The sequence below is a fragment of the Candoia aspera genome, chromosome 6, assembly GCF_035149785.1.
Source record: "Candoia aspera isolate rCanAsp1 chromosome 6, rCanAsp1.hap2, whole genome shotgun sequence".
In the NCBI taxonomy this organism is placed as follows: domain Eukaryota; kingdom Metazoa; phylum Chordata; class Lepidosauria; order Squamata; family Boidae; genus Candoia; species Candoia aspera.
Genome location: NC_086158.1, coordinates 42,231,089 through 42,254,535, shown reverse-complemented (window position 1 = coordinate 42,254,535; position 23,447 = coordinate 42,231,089). Strand labels below are relative to the sequence as shown.

The 23,447-nt window shown below is 41.1% G+C and overlaps 1 protein-coding gene across 3 annotated transcripts in view; it reads right to left on the bottom strand.

Moving 5' to 3' along the window:
- The window catches only part of IGF2BP2 (insulin like growth factor 2 mRNA binding protein 2), an 84,093-nt gene that overhangs the window by 5,144 nt on the left and 55,502 nt on the right, over window positions 1-23,447 (bottom strand). For 2 of the 3 annotated variants that reach the window (XM_063306845.1, XM_063306847.1), the window contains exons 6-12: window positions 15,779-16,051; window positions 12,546-12,680; window positions 10,344-10,466; window positions 8,892-9,027; window positions 8,561-8,689; window positions 6,888-6,956; window positions 2,200-2,316 (exon numbers count right to left, since the gene is read on the bottom strand). In XM_063306845.1, the coding sequence (XP_063162915.1) occupies window positions 2,200-2,316; window positions 6,888-6,956; window positions 8,561-8,689; window positions 8,892-9,027; window positions 10,344-10,466; window positions 12,546-12,680; window positions 15,779-16,051 (982 nt within the window). The remainder of the gene's footprint in view (window positions 1-2,199; window positions 2,317-6,887; window positions 6,957-8,560; window positions 8,690-8,891; window positions 9,028-10,343; window positions 10,467-12,545; window positions 12,681-15,778; window positions 16,052-23,447) is intronic. The other variant, XM_063306846.1, reaches the window with a different exon arrangement.

The following is a 23,447-nucleotide window of genomic DNA, read 5'->3' as shown; positions in this document are numbered from 1 at the left end:
TAGCCATCCCCCTAGTACTGTGGGGGATGGTGGGAATTATAATCCTACATATCCAAATGATACCAGTTGAAGAAGGTCAGCCTAAGAGAACAATGAAATGGGAGAGACACCATTTTGCAGAGGGCAAAATTCATATCAAGACACCCTGTTTGAGATCAGCACAAGTCTCCAATTCTTCCTTAAGAAGAAGGTCTCATTTCTCAGTTTTCATCACAGGAATGAGCTTTAGAGTGAGAAACCTATTAAAAACATAATTACTTCCTAAATTAGCAATTGTTCTACACAGAATATAACCAGATACGTTCAGCAGTAGTTTAGGTGCATCATAGGCTGCAATCTAAATATATCATGAGTCTAATTCATGGTGATTCATTCACAGATTGCTCTGATTGGCTGAACATTACCCAGACCTGATTTGCTCATGTACTCTAGGACAAGTCAGGCCCACTCATCAGACAGTTCTAGAAGTAACTTGAGTCAGTCTCTCATAATGATTCATTTCTCAAATACACCTGCTTTCCTGTATACTCATCCAGCTGTCTTTTCTAAATCAGCCTACATCATTTGAATGTTGGGAGAAAATGACTGCCTTCTGAAGAGATGTCCGTAGCTAAGATCTGCAGTTACCTCTCCACAAAGAAATTTTCTTTCTCCACAAATCTTTTCCCTTGTTCACTGGTGGATATTTGTTTGCAGTGGCCAGTAATTTACACTGCCCGGAGGATAGGTAGGAAGCAATTGAAATTCATAAAAATGAATGAGAAGGGTTTCATGTTTTGGTGTCAATAAGGTATAAAATAGATAGCTAACCTGTGGATTACATGTCAGTCCTAGCTGCCATTTGTTTAGTCTACCAATCAGCTATTTCATGGGCTGCTAGGAGTGCTATCAATTTTGGGAAAGGCGTTTTCTCAGAATAATAAGTATACTGTATCTGGAAGCCCACTGAACAAATGACTGAAAGGATTTTGGAAAGTGCTATTGTACTGAGACAGCTGTCAGGTGAGAAAATTCTCTCACTGCAATAGTCTGCTCTCCTGAGCAGTTTACTGACCTTAGAAGGAGTGCAAAGAAGGAAGGATGTGTGTGGTATATGTGAAGTAAGGCTTCCCTGCTTTCTTAGCAACCTTGCTTACAATCCAGCAGAAAGGGGTGTGTGTGTGTGTTTTGGAAACAGAAAAAGGCAACTAAACTGTTAGGGGAATGCCCAAAGACGGTGAGAGATGCAGCAAGTGACTTGGTCTTTGCACAGTACACCTGGAGGAAGACTGAAGAACTGATGATCAAGTCCCACTAGTTCTAAGAGATTGCCAGCCAAGTGTAATTAACGTCCTTACTTAACTCTAAGAAGGGATAGGGTTTGTAGAAATAGCTACACATATGGAAAGGTAGACTTTACCTGAAGTTTTACTTTGCCAGTAGAGAAATAGTTAAATATAAAATGCTTGAAAAGGTACACATAATTCACTGTTTCATTGCCTGCTTATCACGAAAGCTGCAGAAAGGCAGTCAAGTGGGAAAACCCAGCAGATTTGGTTGTTTAAAGGTCTTAGCTGATTACTGCTCGACACTGCTGAAAGCAATTTTTCTTGTTTATGTTACAGCAAGAAACAAAAGTTTGCAGGAAAGTTTTTGTGGCTGAGTGCTCAAAACTTCATGATAGCATCACAAAAAATCCTGGACTGGATAGGTTTTCAGTGTAATGTAATTTCATGTAACTGAACGCTTTTTTCTTACATTCTTCCAGACAGAGAAGTGTGCTTGCAGACACATACATGTAGCCCCAGCACCTCATGCAGTCCTCATTCCCCAAGACTGCCCACCTCTTCATAAACCAGCACTGGACTGGCTTTTTGCAACTCCCAGTGTCTTTTACTACTGGTCATACTGGCTGGGGCTGCTAGAAGCTGCAGTTCTTGAAGGTCAACAAATTCCTTGGCCCTGGTTCATTATTATTATTTTTTAGTTTATATCATGCCTTTTCTCCAGAGCTGACAACAGCTTACACGGGGCTCTTCCTTCATTTTACCCTGACAATGACAACCCTGTGAAGGTTAGGCTGAGGGCGAATGACTGCCCAGGAGCTTTCTTGGCTGAGGGTGGTTTTGAACTCCAATCCTAGTCCAGCACCCTCACTTTTTGACCAAAGTTCTACAACTATAAACCTTAGAGGGTGATGGTACCCATCACACATCTTACCTTGATTGAAGCACCTGCAAATCTTGCTAGTTGCTTAATATGTTGGCCCTTTTTTCCAATAATGGCACCTACTGCCTGTGTTGGGATGAACAAATTCACCACCTCTTGCTCTGGCAACTGTGGATAACAAAATGAGACCCAATGTATCTTGGGAGAAGACAAGAGGTTGACCATGATTCTTGCCTCCCAAGGTATGCTGTTTTGTACACTTGAAATGACTTGCATGCAGAGACAGAAAAAAGGAGAAAGGAAAGCCAGCTGGTTAATATCAAATATTACTAGAGAAAAAGCAAATGCTTTGCTGAGCTTCAGCCCTACTTCACCCTGAAGAAAATTACATATATGAGGGGAAGAAAAGAGAAAAAGAGTTTAACATAGTTCCTGTATTCCTTTATCTCTCATTCAAATTTTTGTTACTGCAATCAGTAATCACAAAGCACATGGGATGTTGTAAGAAACAGGCCCTCAGTGACTACCATACAAGGTTCTATACTTAATCTCTAACACAAATTAGAATCATCATTTTGTGTATAAATATGCACTAGACACTCTTTTACCATCCTAATTATTAATAGAATATAACAGAATAGTACTTCATTAAAGGGTAGCCACATTACATATTCCTGACCATCCTAATCATCTTGAATGACATAGAACAATACCACATCAGCTTCTCTAGGGCAGGAGAAAGATAAACTCAAAATTTGCAGTACAGGTAGACCTCACTCAGCGACTGCCTCAGGCAGTGACCGTTTGAAGTTACAATGGTGATGAAAAAGTAACTTTGCAACCAATGCCTGCATTTACGACTTTTCAGTGTCTTTCAGTTACGTGTTGGCTATTCCAGTCAGTCGGTATGTGTTGTCCTGTGCCATTTTCCCCCCACCCCCAGCAGAGAGATTGCCTATCAAGTGATCATGAGTTGCTTTTCTCCGCAGTGCAGCACTTCCCCAAAAGGTGCAAACTGCAAGTTAACAAGCTCAGCTCTGTGACTTTAATTAGCTGTCTGGTAGCTGCTGCTTGTAACTGACAAGACTTTAATCACTTTCCTATCTTTGGCTTTTGCTGGCCTCCTAAGCAGGGGCTCACAGTGGCAAGCACGCTAAGCAAACAGCCGGCACTAGCACATTTCTTTCATTGTGTACTCCCCATTGTGTGCCTGTTTACTGTCTTGTAATCCCTTCCTTCCAATGAATGTAAATACAAACATTAATTCTCTTCTTGCTAATTATCCCAGCACTGGAGTAAGCATTCCAAAGGATGGGAAGGTGGGGAAAAAGGGCTTTAAGATTTGCCCTTTTACCAGGCATCCTTGTCAGTCGAGTTCCAGAAACCTTCCCCACTGTTTGGGCTCACCTGGCTGTTTGGGGTCATATCCTTCTGACACTGTAAAGTAAAGGAAAGCTGAAGTAAAATCGTTAAGCACAATCACAGTCACGTGATTTTCCACTTAGCAACCACATAACTTAGACTCAATTGTGGTCACTAAATAAGGACTACCTGTAGTTCACTTTCCTACTCTCAGTGGTTAACAATAACAATGAAAATGTCCTCCCCTTTGCAATTAAACTTCTCAAATTAAGAAAGCTTGAAGTAAGTAAGAGAGAAGATTTGGATGTCAAATGATTTGAGTGAGGCAGATCTAGTTCTGATACAGGTAACAAATTCTGGGACAGACATTTGTTCTAATGGACTTCATTTTCCAAAACTATTTCCACTTTCTTAGCTGCTATCGCAGATCTGGGTTAAACTGCTGGATATTGAAGTACTAATGAAGAACAAAGCAGAAAGTATAAACCTAAAACAGCTTCCCCAAACCATCACATAATTCATAGTGAGCGTAAGTATAGTGGTTTGAAGTAAGGGGACTGTATGTCAATTTCCCATTTATTTAATTTTAAAGGAATCTTTAAAAAGTCAGCTGGGGCAAGGAGCCAAGTTGGAAGCAAGGGAGATGTCACTGAGTACATTGGTGCCTGTGAGGTTCACATGGGGGACCAGGCTCGTGGTTTCTTCCAAACCATTATGCTTTGAACAGCTTATAGCTTCCTTTTCCACATCTGCTTTATCCCACTAAAGACTTATTATGGTTAGGCCTGTGTAAAACAATATTAATTGCTCTTACTGTTGGTAAGTCGACATCTTTAATCTTGCACATGTGCAGAAGTTATGTCATTTACTCTTAAGTACAGCAGAAAGATAATTGAGGTCTCATTTGAGCACATGTCTTGGAGAGCTAAAATTTGGAGGTTATACTTTTCATCTCCACCCCAGAAAAATGGAGAGAATCACAGGAAGAAAGCAGCAAGCACTAAAGATGCCTGACAAAAAAGAAAGCAGGCAACCTGGTGTTTTAAATGGTCTTGAAGACCTGGCCTTTGGTGAGGGTGCTTGGGGGGCCCTTTGGGGGGTGGGGTTGTTTGTTTTTTGCTCTGCTCCAATTGCCATCTTTTATTCCTTGTTCTTGTCTACTATTATATTATCAGCTGATTTGATCTTGCAGGGTTGGCTTGCTCCCAGTTCCTTTGATTAAACAATGCCATTTATCAGGACCCAAGTGCACCTTCTGTAGCAGTGCCTGCCTCTGGAACAAGGTTCCCCTGAGATACAGATGGCCCCACTCTGCTGTCATTCAGAAGAGCAGCGAAGACCTGGCTCTTCACCCAGACCTTCAGCAAAGGAGAGTGAGACCCCTCATTTCATTGCACTTGCCATCTTTTATCTTTATTGATTTTATTGTAATTTCTTTGCTGATTATTGTGAGCCACACAGAATCGTTGTGAGTCGGGCATACAAGTTCAATTAATTAATCAATCCTTTTAATGTTGTTTACTTGTGAACCACCCAGGGTCATTGGGAGTTGGGCAGTATACAAATTTAAATAACAACAACAATAAGAATAACTTTCTCCAGTCACTGAGAGTTATGAATACTAGGTATTATGCCAGGCAATTATTGAAACAATCTGAAACCCACTGAAATCAACAGGACTTAAAGCACACAGAATAATATATTTAAATGCATAAAACAAAATACATATAGATTACATTACAACAAAAACCAATTATACTCAGTTACCAAAGTATTAAAGAATAATTCAAGCAATTTTAGACAGATTTGTTGAAGTTAACAAACATTTTTGGAGTTTTAGAGTTTTGGAGGTAAATCATTACCTACATTCATTATTGAGTGAAAAACTAAATTTCAGTCAGAGATTAGCGAAAACTAAGTTGTAATTGTCCCCATCCAAGTTTACAGACTCCTGGAATCTATCCATGGACCCTAGGTTAAGAACCCCTGTTCTGCAGGGTAACAGCAAGCACTGACAGTAAGGATTTGGCTCCTCTATTTTTCCTATATACTTTCACTTGGCTTGGAGAAAATCCTTTGAATTCCAATTCTTTCTATAATAGAAATGAATATTCAGAGATGTCAGCCTTTAAAGAATCACTAAAATCATTTTCTAGTTTACATTAGGACAGAAAAACTGAACTGTAAATGAGCAAAATATCCCAGAACCACCACCCTCCCCACACAAAGTGAAAAGGCTGATCATTCACAGCTCTACAACGTTATGAAATAAAGAACTGAATATTCAACCAGCAGTCTTGGAACCCCACTCCCAGATCAGTGTATGCAGTTTTATCTGAAAATGCTGGAATGTCTCCCATCATCAGAACTAAAGGTGAAAGGTATAGCAGTGCATAAAAGTAGGACAGGAAGGGAAAATTTGCCATTCTTAAATGTCATTTCTCAAGAACTGGCAAAACTTTCAGTGAATTAACTGAGCAAGGATAAGTAACAAACAGGCTTCCAGATTGTTGCTAACCTCCAATTCCCATCAGTCCTAGCCAACACTGCCAATAGTAACAGCTGATGAGAATTAACATTAAAAAAAAAATAATCTGAGGGATCCCACATTGTCCACTTCCATTATAGAGCAAGAGGGACTAACCATTATGAACATGAATTCTATGCAATAATTCAATCATATCAAGCAAAGCTTTCTGAAACTCAGAAATTAGCTCTTGATCTCTCAGTTGTGGTAAAGCTTCTGTCTGTGAAAGTGCCAAGCTGCCACATAGTGGGATGGGCCATAATCAAGTAGGAGTGTGCATAAAGTTCTACTTTCAATTCCTGCCATAACCATTGATAAGATGGGTCTTGTAAAACTTTTTTGCAACCTTGGAGAGCCACTACCAATTAAAGTAGGTAACATTGGATTAAGGCCAATAGCTGACAGTACAAGGCAGCTTTATATGTTTATGTGGTATAGCATTATCAAAGTAGCAAAACTGCTTCTGAGACATGATAAATAGTGCTTTGCTAGCAATTGTCCTGAGGCAAACTGTATCCATAAGCTATTATGCGACCACTGCACTTCTATACTTGGTCTTGACTGGTGAGCCGCCCATTGAGACACAAGGTACTGTAATTGATGTAGGCACTGTTAGCAAAATGTGTGAAGCGAGTACTACATGCAAGGACAGAGAGGATCTGCTTGGTGGCTTTATCACACAGCTAGGTTACTTTCACTAACAGGACTGAGTGAAGCAATATTTAGAAAACTGCTCCAATGCAGAATCATCTGAAGGCAGCCTAAAAGCCTGCAAAGCAAAAGGCGGGCATGATACAAAGCAAGGTGCATGAAAGGGTGGCATCCAGACAGAAGAGGGTAACGCACTTACGGAGTGCAGATGGGGATATGTGCCAGTCAGCGAGGCTCCATTAAGGCCCAAAAGGTACGCTGCTTGGCTCTACGGCAGGAAAGAAAGTGACAATCAGTTGGGACAGGCCAGAAGCCAAGGGTTTAAGTACCAGGAAAGTGTGTGAGAGTTTTTGGAGAGATATTGGACTGAATCCCAAATACTTCTCAGAATCTATTCCTCTTGTATCTGAGATCTTGCAAAAGTCTTTTCATTTCTTACATGACTGGTCTTTATCACAAGCTAAGCTTCCTCAATAACATCCCCAGAACCCTGTATACTATCTCCTTTCTATTTTATTCCTGAAACCATCCAAAAGATTATGTAGTTCTGATTTTTATAGCCTGTTAAGATCTGTTAAATGGCTTCTATTGTCTCATGTATTGCTTTATTTTTATAATTCCATATTTGTACTGCTTTATTGTTTCACTGATTTGAGTTTTCTATGTAATTTTGATCATTATTGTCATAGTTGTGAACCACTGTATAATCTTTTAATGAACTTTGGTATTGAAGAATTTTAAAATTAAATAACATATGAATCAGTCTTATGCTGAATCAGACCACTGGCCCATCTAGATCAGTGGTAGCAGTAGCTCTCCAAGATCTGTCTGAGATCGCTTTTTCATTGGGAATGCCTTAGAATCTTACGTATACAAAGTATGTGCTCTACTCTACAACTGAGCAACTGGATTATCCCCTGCATGTGTTTTGAAGTCCAGTGCAAGATTCAGAAGGGAACAGTGAATTTTGCATATGAGAACTAGAAATGGACAATGAAAATCACACTTCTTTGCACGGAATCACATACTGATAACCAAATAAGGATAGATGTCTTCCCCAAATGTTGTGCCAGAGCTATAAAAAAAGAGTTTATATGTTTTATTTTCAAAATTAGCTTCATGCAAAATAAACAAGTATTCAGCAATCCTTCTTCTACAAACAAATCCACACTCAGAAGACACTCAGCCATAAAAGGCAAATTCCCCAGTGATACTTGGTTTCCAAAGAGAGGTGCTAAGGATGACCCAACAAATAATATGGATACCGGTGTTTTATCCTTGTTTGAAACTTCCCCTTCACTAGACTGAAAGCAATCCGAGGGATGGGCCTCTAATACTGTCATCTATGAAAGCCTTTCTTCTATGCTGCTGCAACCAAACTTCTTGTTTCTCTCCAATTGTTGTATACTATCTTTATAAAATGTTAAAATGTGTTCATATGCAAAGCCAAAGAAAGGTGGAAAAGCCTAATATAACCCTGACTTCCTAAGAAGAAGAACTGAAGGCCAGCATATCAGCAAGCAGCCTGAGCAGTTGAGACTCCTTATAGGAGAGGTTTCTGGGCAGATAGGCACCCTTCCAAATAAAGCACTGAGGTGCAGCTGCCCATCGTTTTTATTTTCTAAGACAGCCTATGGAGCTCTTCTGGAGCGCAGAAGTCCTCTTGGAAACAAAGATGATCCTGAGCCTGACTTCTGCTATATAGCATGCTACATTCACATTTTTAAATATACAGTATATATGTAAAAAGTCAACCAGAGGCAGGGAACTTGGCCGTCTTCAAGGTACAGGTCTGCATATCTACTGGCAACCTGGGAATCACGTTGTGGACTCCAGGGCTATACCTACAGGTGGACGTGTGTGTCTACTTACAGCAAAAGGGTTGTAGGGAGCAGTAACAGCAGGTCTACGGGCTGCAGCTCCTGAGGGAAGCATGGATAAACCTGTTGAGAAGATGCCCAATGCATTGAGATTAAGTCCAGGGATGAGATTGGCTTGTTGCTAGAAAGAAACACAAGGAAAACTGGGATAAACAAAGCAACCCGAGGGAGAGGGAAAACAGATTAGGCCACAGGCTTTTTATTAAGCAAAGTAAGTTCTGGGGCCTCTGGTGTTCACCTCTGTCTTTACTAGACTTCTGATATGACTTTAAATTGTTTGGTTTTGACGGAGAAAACACATGCACACTGGGATAGGAACTTACATTGATTGCTACCACGTCATTCTCATAGGCTTCCCGCAGTTTGTTCATTATCTCTACTTCAGCATTGGTACAGGCCTCAATAGTACCCTTCACGGTGATGGTTCTTTCAGGGTTATAAATGGTTAAATCCTGCAAACTGAACAAAAATAACAGATGAATATCCTTTCAACACAAATTAATCCTAGGATTTATAACCAACTTTAAAATATGATCAATAGGGCAGGATAGTCAGAATGAATCTTTGTAAATAATATCCAAGCAGTTAAATTATATTGCTGGGTGGGTGGAACCCGACAGATTTGGAAGACAACCTATTTAGTCAGAAGGCAACAGTGAATGGAAGAGTTAATGTTGGAATCCACAAGCCACCTGTAATTTTATGAAGTGCTTCAGTTTATGCATGGAGACTTTGGTGACTTTAATTTCTGACTGCAACGCTTTGAATCACACTGGATGGTAGAGTTGTTTGTGAACTGAAGCCTGAGAAATTTCATGTGCAAAAAGACAGTCTCAGGATCCTGCTTATTGTATTAATAAATCACTCTTCTTCTGTAAGTTGCCACCTTACTGAGGATGTGGCCTTTTTTTAATAGATGTACTTTGTAATACCCCCAAACTAGTTAACAGTGACATAACTGTTGTGATAAGAAGGGGAATCACTTAGCATACATCTGCTGTAAAATACTTCCCACCGTAAAGAATACCACCATAGTTTTATTATTTTCAGTCATTTTAATTAGCACTACTAACTACTTCATTACAGACAGGTAAGTAGACAGATGGATGGATGGGTGGGTGGGTGGGTGGGTGGATGGAGACAGAGATGGGAGAAAGGCAGGAAGACAGTGGTGGCTGGAAGGCAGGCCCTCATCCTTGTAAATAAATTAGAACTATAGAATTATAGTGCTATTATGTTCCTTCATTTAAGTGATATTTCCCTCTTTCACTCATTCTTCCCAGCGACATACACATGTGGTATTTTACTGGTATCTTAAGTTTTTTTTTATTAAACAAATTTATATAGCCGCCCATCTATCAGAAGGACTTTGGGTGATAAACAGAATTAAAAACATCATGCAAATTTACAACTCAATTAAATATTAGCACTATAAAACTACAATGTTTCTGCCTCTAGATAAGGGTTCAATGAAATCCAGATTCCTCTCTCAAGACTAGGCTAAGAGTATGTCAGTTCTGCTTAGAAGGAGGGTCAACAGGCTATGGATATAGAAAGCACCATGTTCCAAGCTAAGAAGTAAGAGTCCTGTCCAGCTTTTTCCAACCAGGTGCCCCCTAAAAGTGCTGGACTACAGCTCCCATCATCCCCAGCTAACACAGTCATTTGATGTCCTGCATGGGGAGAATGGGTGTTAAAAGTCCAACGTACCTGCAGGGTGTTAGGTTGGGGAAGGCTGGTCTTGCCTGATGGCAGCAACATTCACTGGTACTCACGGAGAAATAGTGATCTTGGTCCCCGTATCTTGCTCAATTTTCTTCAAGTTTCTTCCTTCTTTGCCAATCAATCTTCCAACCAAGCTGTTGTGTGCTAAGATTTTCAGAGGAATCTCTTCAGCCCTGAGGAATGTGAAAAACATACAGAAGATCACAGAAACATAGGGAGATGCAGTTCCAAATATTTTTCCTACTAGATTTTAGAAAAAACAGTGCTGGATATTCCACCATCATCACCACCAAACACTGTAAACCAAAGAAGGGAAACCTACTGTCAAGCTTCACTCCTAGGAATGAGAAATTTGTTTCCCAAAAACTACCCTGTATATTTTGCAATTAGTTAACAGCAGAATAATATCAATAAGCAATTGTACTGCAAGAGAGAAGTCATATTGTTGGGAAGCAGGAGGTTGTCTGAGGTAATCCTTAAAAATTAATGGGGATGTGTTCTTCTAGGGAGTTATAGATATACCTCATGGTATTTACTCCAACCCACAAATGTTGATGTGGAACTCTTCTGTTTATTGTACAGGTAGTCTCAACTTACAACTTGTTCAGCAACCATTCAAAGTTATGGCAGCACTGAAAGGGAAGTTATGGCCTGAAGTTATGGCCATTGCAGTGCCCCAGCAGTCACATAATCAAAATTTGGGTGCTTGGCAGCCTACCTGCACTTATGATCGATCACAGGGGTGCTTCAATTCCCCCCACCTGCCTATCTCCCCGCATCGGCCACTCCATGGTCCCTGCCACCCTAGCTGACCTTCACCGTCTTTTTGCTCCTGCTGCTGACCAAGCATGCCCAGCCTGGCCTTTCGCGAGGCAGCTGCCGGCTGCACAAGGCTTTCTTCCTCAGGTTGCACACAGCAGTATCCTTGCGAGACCTGGGGAAGATGGCCTCACATGGCCAGGAGCTGCCCTATGAGGAGGTACAACAGCAGGGGACTGAAGGAGGGCAGTTTCTGTAGGGGTTCCCCTCTTGTGGGGGTTCCTCTCCTGTGGAATAGCTTACTTTTCAACATGAGGAGGGCCCCCATTCTTAAGCCCTGCTGGAAAGCCAGAAAGAGCTAGCTTTTCTGGACAGCCTTTCAGAATCGATTCCAGCGCCATCAATGTAAGCTTTACTTTTTAGTATAGTTGTATGTTATATCATCATCATCATAATCATTGCATTTTATTACATACATAGTAAACTTCCTAGAGCCCAGTTGGATTGATTGAGGCAGTGTATAAACTTCATAAATAAATAAATACACTTCTAGCCATGTATTAGTACATCAAATCAAACAGCTGGTGCTAGAAATGCAGAATAAGAAAAAAATGTGTGACTTCTCAAATATCTACAATGAAGCCAAAGTACTAAAATCAGAAATGGCCAAAAAGATGAGGGTAGGGAAGAGAGAGTTAACATATTACAAAGACAGTTTTATTTAATTGCTTTACAGTGATACACTGATGGCAATTTCCACACAACCAGAAGTTCTCTGATCCAACAAGACCTCTTCCATTCCATGGACTCTGTATGTATAACAGATACACAAAAGAGCCTTTTCAGCTTACCATGGGCGAAAGCCTTCACTGCTCAATTTGTGTGCATCTATAAATGCATGCACATACAGATGCCATCCTTCCCAACACTAATATACTCTGACCGATAGTGACTTCTCAGGATCTTGAGTACCCCGACTGCCAGTGGTTTCTCGTTTTATGCTATTCATGCTTCCAAAATAATTTAATTTAAAATGCTGGGGATTTAAACCTTATGCTTTATAGCAAACAAATTTCCAGGATAGATGGAGCATTATGAATGGCAAGCCAGATCATCCTCCCCAATAAGCAAAGAAACATCAATTTATTAACTGTCAAACATATGCTAACCAAAATCTTTGCGTATGCTATACAAAAGTTGTATTCCCCTTTGTGGTTAATTTTAGGCTGCATTTTTTTTGTTTTTTTTCAATGCCTTTACTCCTCCTACGCCTAAGTAAAATATTTCCAAAGACCATCCAGTAAGATTACAGCACAGGAACGGAAAAGGTAAGTCTATATTCCTTAAAGTTTTTTGTATGTAGCTTTGGTAATCAGTTTCATATAAATGTTGTTTGTTATTTATAGTACTAGAGGTCTTCTTCCTCTTGCATATTTTTAAGGAAAACCCTTGTTTCACTTCCTACTTTCCCTGTCAGCACTAGAACTACTTACGATTTTGTTTCTTCAGCCTCCTTCTGCATAATATCAAGTATCATGCGACACGCTTCCGAACACCCTTCAGGGGTGGCATGAATGGTTATCGGTTTCTCTGCAGCACCAGCATTCTCTTTCCGATGAATGTCTACCCTGCAGCAACAGAGTGCACACAAAGAAATCTGCTAGAGATCAGAGGAAGGTGCCTAAGTTGACACCTTGATAAAACAGCCAAATAAAAGAAACAGCATCACAAGGATACACAAAACTGTTAACTCATCTTCAAGGCTAATCCAAGAAAAGTATTATGATTTAGGAATCAAATAGACCTGGTTTACATGTTATTCCAAAACCATTGCTTTGGTAATGATGTGAGTTGATGTGTTCCTTCCTTCATTCTGACTCTTTGACTTCCTGGTTCATGAAAAATCATGTATTATTGTTACATTTGAGTAGCATTTGATGGTTTACACCATTGTCCATAGAAGCCTGCTCCTTTCTCAAGTTCTTGGAAAAGAATTTGTTTAAATGGAGCAGAGCGGTAGGTGGCAGCATTGCAACTGAAACTCTCCCCACGACCCAAGTTCGATCCCAGCGGAAGCTGGATTCTCTCTGGGTAGCCGGGTCAGGTCAACTCAGCCTTCCACCCTTCTGAGGTTGGTAAAATGAGTACCAGCTTGCTGGGGAAGGTGACGACTGGGGAAGGCAATGGCAAACCACCCCGCTCTATAGTCTGCCAAGAAAATGCCGTGAAAGCGGCATCCCCCCAAAGGGTGAGTCATGACTCGGTGCTTGCACAGGGGACCTCTCACATCACAGCATAAATGAAGAAAAAGCAGAGAATGCACAGATACTTGTGTCTGAATGAGACACTCAAATTTACCATCTCTACAGGAGCTGAAACAGAATTTTCCCCTTTCTTGTGAAATCACTTATAAAAAGGACCTCTTTTAAGAGAAATCAGGGAAGAGTTAGATATCTCCTCTGTACTTTAATTCAAGACTAGCCATGTCACAAGCACACCAAAGGTCTTTTGTCCTTCTTGAGAGTCAAATGTGTGGGTGGCCATCATATGCATTTACTGGCCTTAAGAATGTTTAAGAATACATAATTTTATGACATTAACACAATTTACATGTACTGAAAAGTCAAGCATTAATATTAATTCTGGATTGTAAGTGACCTTACAGAAAAAAAAAAGGAAGATCTTGTAAGGCTTGTGAGGGGGTGGCTAATGCATGTAAAAATGTGGAAATGACTGTTTCCCATGGCCAAGATACATTGTCTATGGCCAATAACCCATCGTATAGTTTAGGCAGTTCTTCTTTGCACTGCCATGCACCTCCGCCAATGAAGACCTTAAGGAAACAGGCCCAACTATGTGGCTCTGCATCAGAACAAACTGATATGAAACTGTCACACTGAGCAATGGAAAATGTCATTCAGTCTTTTCTGAGTTGGCCTTCATTAGTACCTAGTGTTGGAAATTTCATAGAGAAGAGCCCAATATTGATAGAGAAAAAAGTTGAGATGTCTATAAAAGTGACTAGTCCAATATCCTGTGGTGTCCTTACTTATGGACTGGTAAGATAAGAGCAACAGCTTGAAAGTTTAACTTAGATAATGTGAATATGTGAAAAAATGGGAATAGAACTCATTTTCATTAAGCTCTCAGAGTTGTAGAACAGCTGTGGACAAATGCTGGTCCTTGGAATTCATTCTGTTTTTAGGTCTTTCAAAAGCCCTCTCCAAGGACTCAATGAAGTCTTCTGGCAAGAATGATCCATCTCTCCCTCAGCAAGAGAACAAAGGAAGGTTACAAAGAAAGAGTAAGGAAGACAGAAAGGGAGAGGCAGAAATCTTTGAATTTGCAATCACCTCCAAGAGCACCTAGCCTTCTAAACAGATCATCTCTGATGGACTTTGGCTGACAGAGTAGCTGTGTTGAGGCTGTGTACTAAAGGAATGGACCGAAACATATCGTCCATCCACCATGCATTTATAGTACTCTACTAGATTTACCATAGATTGGATGCAGCCACTTGCATGAGGCCTAAAGATATATGGTCCAATACCTGTACGCTCAAGCATTTCTAGGTATCATCATATAGTCTGGCTCTGCAAACACTAGACCTTCATGTTACATTGGCACTATGCAAACATTTTATCAAAAGCATTACATTTATTCCAGAAGTGGAATAAATGTCAAAAGGGGGAGAATAGGCACAATCCTGCAGTCTACTCACAGATTCCTTTTGGGAAATAGTGAAAACAACAGAAAATGAATAAAAAGTCATATATACTGTTTAGCTAAAGTATCATTCACAGTATTTTTGAGGAAAATAATTACCTAAGAGAATCATTTAAAATTTCAGCTCTAATATACATGCATAGATACATAGTACTACATGCATAACCAATTCAATCTAAGGTATCAAGCATCAGAGAATACAGCGATAGCAATTCCTCCTTGCTCCTCTCCAGGAGGTGAGATGGCCTTGGAAAGGTTTTCCTTTAAGGGTGGCCTAGAAATATTAAGTAAATAAATGGCATTCTTATTTCATGCAGGTTGACATACAATTTGCCTTCAATGACATACCAAACATCATAATGCCAGATGCCTCTAGTGGTTATGGAGTTAAATATACACAATTAATACTTAAATACAAATAAAAAAGTAACACCAAAGATCTAGCATCATGTCTCCTATTTGCACTGCCTCCAATGCAACAGATCACTGAGGAAATTATTAGACTTAATTAAAGAGCTAACACAGAAATGAAAGATCACATAGTAATTCCACAATAATTTATATAATTTATGACAAGATGAGAAACTATTTTTAATCTCCTCAATTGGCTGAAAATATTTCTTTTTGAATAGTAGAAATCGCCTAGAGGTGGCTGAAAAAGGAGCAAAAAAAGTATCTGGAATGGGGAAAACATGCCGGGTTACAGTAATATCACGGAACAGGTGAGTAGAACCTGTTCATAATTTTGAAAAACAAGGTGAGTGAAGTTGACAGGATAAACATTAATAGAACTGCAGTAACTGTTAGAACTTTCCTAAGAATTTGTACAAAACACATCAACAGTGAGTTAACAGGCTTTTACACAAGACAAAGAGCTTTTGCCACATAATGCACATACGAGCTCACAGCTCAGCATTCAGTCCAAAGATCACAAGCTAGGGACATGAAGGCTACAAACAAAGCCCCTATGGAAGGAAATTAAACCATCTGTGATACTTACTTGGACTGGGTTTGCTTAGTAAGGTTCTTTATGGTCAAGCCCTCCTTTCCTATGATCGCACCAACAAATTGCGTGGGGACCAGGATCCGTAGTGGGAAATCGAGCTGTTTGGGCTGCGAGGAGCCCCCAGGGGAGGGGCCCTGCTCCCTGGAAGAGTGGCCCCCACGCCGGGATCGCTGAGGGGGCTGAGGGGAGCTCACCTCGTCGTCTGGGATGTAGGAAATCTTGAAGGAATAGTTCTCAAACTGGTGACCACTAAGCTTCTCAATTGCTCTAGAAATACAAAGGAAAGGGTCGGAAAAAGAATTATTACAAGCAATGTTTTTGCTTTGACATCACACCAGCCTCTCTAACAACCTTCCCTAACATGGAGGAATCCACATGTGTTGGCCCACAATCCCCATCCTCCCATCTGTCACAAATAATTATGGGAATGTTAGTCTGAAAGAAAAGCATGCCAATAACATTCCTGGTTTCCTATTTGGCAGTTCCCATGCTTTATTTGAACGTGCTTACATGGGTCCAGGGTACCTGAGGGACCGTCTCATCCCCATTGTATCAACCCGTCCCACCCGGTCATGCAGAGAGGGCATGTTACGGATCCTGTCTGTAAGAGAATTCCATCTGGTGGGGTCCAGGAAGCGGGCCTTCTCCGCAGTGGCTCCCGCCCTCTGGAACATCCTTCCCCCAGAGATTCCATCTCTTGTAGCCTTCCAAAAACAATTGACCTGGTTCTGCCACCTCACCGGGGGCAGGAAGGGAAGTAATCACACCTGGAGATGGTTAGCGCCCTAAAATGGCCCCTTTAGATACACGTGAATGATATTTCAACTATTATCGTCATCTGGATTTCATATTGTATTTATGCTTAATATAATATTTATATTTATTTATGGCATTTTAATGCTTTTATCTTTGTTGTAAACCACCTAGAGTCCCCCCTTTGGGGGGAGATGGGCGGTGGCTAAATTTAATAAATAAATAAATATGACATTCCTAATGTTGGATGGATGCATATATCAATCCTAATGGTTGATTTCACCTTTTGGAAGTCACTAATACCATGATAAACCCAAGATGGATTTTGAAATATTGAACATCCAAAATCAGAACAAAAACCCAAATTATCTCAGGCTCTGTAGTCATTGTACAAGTGAGCACATGATTGCAAAAGTAGGTATCTGTCAGGAGCCAATATTTTCTATTTACATGGCCATTTTGATACTTAAAATTTTAACCCTGTGTTAGATAATAATTTGGCTGCCATGTGTTTTGAAGGTTACAAAATTGTCACATATAGAAGAAAGTGTCACAGCTAGATTGGGCATGCCCAATCCCTTGAAGAAGGGACATGAAACCTACTGCCTGCAAGCTTGGTCTGGACCACAGAGACTTGAATGAGACTCCATTTCCCCAACTCCATGCCTCTCACCATTCAAATGGAGCACTTACCTTACAGGGCAAGATACAAGATGGCTGAGATCAAGCATGGCTGCCTTTGCAGGCATTCTAGTTGGTCTATCACCAAGGGGCATCTATGTTTCATTCATTCCACACTTTGCTCAAGTGGTTCATGCAGGACAATGCAGGTAGTGCAGACTCCCCACTTCATACTATGTCCAACGGCAAATGCCTTCTCTATTGCAGCATCTGCCCCTTGGAATACCATCCATCCTGGCACTTATCTGGTTCCCACACTGACTTGTGTTTAAAAGAGCGTTGAAAACTTGGCCCTTCCCCTAGACCTTGGGTTGAATGAGTGATGGGTCCTCTGTATTTCTTGCTGCTGCTGCTGCTGCTGCTGTTAGGATGGTTGTTTTTTTCCAGACATTTGGGATTCCTTATTTGCATTATCTGTATTTTATTGGTGTTTTTATTGTAGGCTGTCTAGAGTTGTTATAGGGTTGGAAGGCCTTGTAACTTTAATAAATAAATAAGCAGTGACATCTCTGCATCTCTCTGTTGATCTTGCACAGAGAATGAAAGTAGGGAAGGGGCCAGGAGACAAACCAAGTCTTGTTGCCTTAAGTCCCACCCCAACATCACTCTGTATCCCCAGGCAGGAAGCAAGATCCAGTCTTTATACTGGATGGCAGTTGTCCAGCCCTGTCTTAAAATGGGTAAAATCTGGTATTGTTTCAGACTATCTTCAGCAGTTTGGCTCAAAGACTTTCACTTCACTGGCAAAACAAAGATTCTTCTGTCACCTGTTTTTAAGGATACATGAATCAAAATCCTTTAATTCTGAAATCAAGAATAGGGACTGCAGTTTAGCTCTTTTAAGACATTACATACATGCTGAAAATGCAGTGACGTATCTAGGTGAGTGATTTGGTGATAGATCTCTTTGTAAAGCAGAAGGGGCAGGGATATGTATTGCATTTCAAAAAGAACTTTCTGCCTAGAAAATAAAACTTCTAATAAAAATAGTTGATATTTTACTATATATTGCTCCTGATACAGGTTATTATTAATAATAAAAATATAAATAATATGTCTTGATCAGAAGGCAGAGAATGACACAGGATAAGTGGTTCTACACACCTGCTGTCCTTGAACCTGTGTCCTGGTTGTCAAATCACTGGAGTAGTTAGATTTATTACATAATTAATCAGTCTCTTCCCCTGAATCATGCTAAGTGGTTTTCCATAAAGTTACCTTAAACCTGTTTATATATTTTTATAAAGCACAGATTAACCACCTATATTTTATTAACGCCTGAGTGGCACTTGTGATTCAGCAATACTGTGTTACTGGACAGGTACTATGTGAAATGATTGCTTGTATTTTATGAAAACAAACATATGCCAAGAATTATTAGGAATCATCAGAAATAATTTTTGGCTTACATCTAACTACGTTAGTTATCATTAAGCACAATTGAATAACTATGTACTGAAAAAAATTTTTTTAATGGCAGCTGGTTGGGTTACTGATTTTTAATTATAAGAGATGGGTTATTTTAGGATGTGTTGTAGGTTACGTGGTAGGGGATAATGATTTGAAGAAATAGTGGATTTAGAGATATGTTATAAACAAGCAATGGCTGAAGTGATTGTGGAAATGAATGGCACGTGTTGGTGGAGTGTTTTGAAAGCTCTGAAGAAATGGTGGAAGAGTTTTTTCTCTGAGGGATTTACTAACTTGGAAGGTCAACTTGTCTGCTGGTTGTTAAAAAGGCCGACTGCCAGTTGAGTCAGCTCTCTGGTGTGGTGGCAAAATCAATGGAGTCCAGGAGCTGACACGTGAGCTATGCTATTGTAGAATGGCAATGGAGGCTGCAATGACAGGATGCAATATGGTAGCTGCCATTGCTCCGCTTGGCTGGAGCTAAGGTTAGAGTTGGCATCAGAGGTCAGTCTAGCAGCTGAGTGGGGGCTGGATCTGACCATGAAGGCCCAAAATGTGAGGCTTTGATTCACACCTGGCTGGGAGCCACCAGTAACACTAGCACCCCAAAGTTAGTTGTATCAACTGTGGAGGAGCAGCTGAAAGGGTGCAAGTTGGAATTTATGTTTGTTTGGCTTCCTAAAAGTCCAAGGGATGTCTAACCTAGTCTAAAAATGTAGGCCAGGTATGGGGCCCTTGAGTGGTAGGCCCTGTGAGAGGCTGCTATGGTTTGGGCTTGCCTAATGCTGTTATTTTTTGGGTACTAGAATGAAGGAGAGAGCCTCGTGTGGTGCAGAGTGGTAGGTGGCAGCATTGCAGCCAAAACTTTCCCCACAACTCAAGTTCAATCCCAGCGGAAACTGGATTCTCTCTCGGGTAGCCAGCTCAGGTCGACTCAGCCCTCCATCCTTCCGAGGTTGGTAAAATGAGGACCCAGCTTGCTGGGGAAGGTGACTGGGGAAGGTGACGACTGGGGAAGGCAATGGCAAACCACCCCACTATAGTCTGCCAAGAAAACTTTGCAAAAGCGGCGTCCCCCCAAAGGGTCAGACATGACTCGGTGCTTGCACAGAGGACCTTTCACCTTTCACACAGAATGAAGGAGAGGATATGTGAAAGGATGAGTGAGGAAGGAACAAACAGTATGACAGATCACCAGATTGTTGGCCACCCAGTTGATTGGTGAGATTGTGAGAGGGCTTTTTTTCCTTGGGAATGCAATGTCAGGGGACGGATTTCACACTGAGGCTGCCAGGCTGATGCCAGTTGTGGTGGACTGAGGGAGATGAGGCAGCGGGCATTGGGTGTGCTATTCCTGGTGGAGAGGAATTGATAATTTGGTGTTGATCTCCACTTCTGGCCTGATGGCCCCGAACCCAAGTCCTGGTTGTCAAATCAGATCATTGGAGATCTTGGCCTCAAATTGCTGATGGTAAATGCCAGGTCAGTCTGTAATAAGAGTTTGTTTATCCATGACTTAATAGTTGATGAGTGGGTGGACTTATATTACTGAAACCTGGTTGGACTAGGTCAACTACTGTTAACACTCTGAGATCTGCCTTTCTGGGCTTCATGTCCTATGGTAGCCTTGATGGCAAAGCTGAGGGATGGGGGTGGGGGCGTGTGATTTATAGAGAAATCTTGCCTGCAATAAGGCACTCTGCTCTTGCAGTGATAGGATGTGAGTATCTCTCTGTTATGGTGGGCTGTAGGAACAAGATGAGGATCTTATTGATATACTGGCTGCCCAGGTGCCCAAGGTGCTATATCTAATATCAGGGCTGGTGTTGGAATCCCCCAATTCTCTGTGTCAAGGGACTTTAATTTTCATGGTCTTGAGTTTCAGTCTGGTAGGCTCGGGATTTCATGACCTCCATGGCAACCATGGGCTCATCCCAGCAATCTCTGATTGATTGATTGATTGATTTATCCAATTTGTCCCCGCCCATCTCCTCCCATCGGGGGACTCTGGGTGGTTTACAAAATGGATCTCATCTTTGCCTCTAAAGAACTGTGTGATGATCTGGATATGGAGGGCTAGCTCTCTACCATGGTGAGATTATCTCTATGTCATATGAAACTGACTGTTACCTGGGACCTCTGCGGGGTAACAGATCAATTAGGATGGTCCACCCCAAGTGCTTCATAGCTCTGGATGGATTCCAGTTAATACTTAGGGAATTTTCCATCTATCTGGTAGATAGTTCCACTGATTGCTGGTAAGCTGTTGACAACAGGAGGTGACCCATGGTCTTGATGTGATTTCTGGTGGGCAGCCTCTCTCTGTCAATCTTTGTTTCCCCTTGGTTTACTGAAACAAAGTGGCAAAGTGATGCCTGGAGCAAAAAAGATAAAAAGTTGAATGACTGAGCATGGGTATGAGATAAGTTTGGGCCTATACCTTAGGCATACAGAACACTTGCCTGGCTACTGTGACCATTTTGCACTCCAAAAAGTTCTTCAGATTCTTGACTCTTCATGGACAGGGTTTAGAGCGGTGTCTGGGGAGGCATCTTGCCATACCAGCTGGGATTCCTTTTGGCCTCTGATGAATCTCTAACTTCTACAATCTGGACACTAATTCCACACTGCTCCTAGTTCCTTCAGGGTGCAGGTGGCAGCATTAAAGGCAGGAGCTGGAGTCTGTCAATGCCACTCTGAAGAAGGGGTATTGTCTGCAGCCTTGCCTCCTCCTCAAGAGGCCTTCCTTTGATCCAGCCAAATTCTACAACTACTGTATTGTCCAGTCTCCAACCTTCACCTTTTGGGGAAGAGTATTGCAAGAGTGATGGAAATTCAGTTACAGAGTACCCTAGAAGAGGCCGATTATCTAGATTCAAAGTGCATGGAATGGAAATGGCACCATTCGTGCTGGTGAATTATATGTGTCAGGAACTGGATGGGGATGGAGTACCCGTTCTGGCGTTACTAGATCTCTCAACAGCCTTTGATATCATCAACCACCATATCTTTCTGGATTGCATGCAAAGGTTGGGTACTGGAGGCACTGTCTTACAATGGGTTGTTCCAATCAGTGGTTATAGGGGAAGAGAGGTCAACTCAGTGGCCCCTGACTTGTGGGGTGCCACAGAGCTTAGATCTTTCCTCCATTGTTTAATTTCACTAGAAGCCACTGGAGTGTGTTATCAGCAGTATATTGATGATACCTACTTATGCATAGCCACCCTGGACCATACAAGTGTTACTATGGAAGCCTTGTCCTGATGTCTGGATGCTGCAGGCTCTGGATATAATGAAATGGTCTGAAATTGAATCCAACCAAGACAGCATTACTGTTTGTTCATTGAGATTCTTGGTCAACACCAGTGTAGTCTCTTGAGGGGAAAGCCCTAAGGGAGGAGGTCCATGACTTTAAGATTCTTCTAGATTCATGGACACTGCTGGATGGGCAGGTGAAGGCTTTGGCTGGTACACTAGTAGCAGCCATACCTGGAGCATGAGGACTCTGAAGTAGGTCATGCCCTCATTACTGCATAGCTGGATTACTGCAATATGCTCTACATGGGGCTACCTTTGAAGACCACCTTGAAGATGCAGTTGGTACAAAATATAGTGGCTTGTTTACTGGCAGGTACTGGTTACTAGCAGCATATTACACTTGTGCCTCATACTGGTTGCCCCTAAGTTACTGGGCGCAATTCAAGTTCTGGTTTTAAAGATTCCATTCAAGATCTGGTTTACTGCAGGACTGCCTTTTCCAACCAGAATCAACCTGTTCAGTGTATTTGTTTGGGGAAAGCCTTTGGCTGTACCTCATTTTTGTGAACTGAGGAGGGGAGAAGCCAGTGAAGCCTTGCTTTTCAGTTACAGACTCAACCTTATGGATCAGCCAGGCCTTAAAAGCAGAGTTTGCTGTACCTGTTACTACTTTCTGGAAGGCAGTTAAGATGGAGTTCTTCCAGGGAGCATTTATTAATTAATATGCTGATGACATCAAGTATCATTTATTATGATTGTTCCATCAGTATTATTATATTGTTTGTTTTATGATATTAATTTATTATTATTATTTCGATATCACTTAATCAATTGTTGATAATCTTACCATGGATCTTTTAATTATTGATTTATGATTATAAACCACTGGGACCTCATGGCAGATACAATGGTATGCTAAATAAACAGCTTGCTCCATTGGTTTCAGTGGAACTTTTAGCATAATTCTAAGTATACTTAGAAGATAAGTTGCAGCATACGAAATGAGATCTCATTTCAGTTGAATGAGAGAAGCTGAAGGTTTATCAGATAAATCAGAACTATGATGGAAAGTTTCAGACAAACTGGACAGACTCCAGGAAGGACGATGAAGATGATCAGGGATTAGAATCAAAGTCCTACGAAGAGAGATGGAAGAAACTGGGAAAGCTTAGCTGTGAGAAAAGAAGACTGAGGGTATATGATGGCATTCTTTAGAAAGCTGGAACAATGCCACTCAGAAAAAGGTCAAGACCTGTTCTCTATTATTCTAAAGTGCAGGATCCAGAAGAATGGATTTAAGTTCCAAGAAAGTAGCTTCCAACTGAATATCAGGAAAAAACCCTAGCAGTAAGAGCAATTTAACAGTGGAATCAATTGCTTAGAAAGGTGGCAGGCTCCCTTTCATTGGATGTGCTGAACTGGAGGCTAGACAGTAACCTGTCAGGATACTTTAACTGGGATTCCTGCACTGAGCAGGGAGTTAGATAAGATGGCCTGAACAGATCTTTCTGGTTTTATGATTTTATATAGGCCACAAACGAAGGTTGCCTGGTATTGTCCT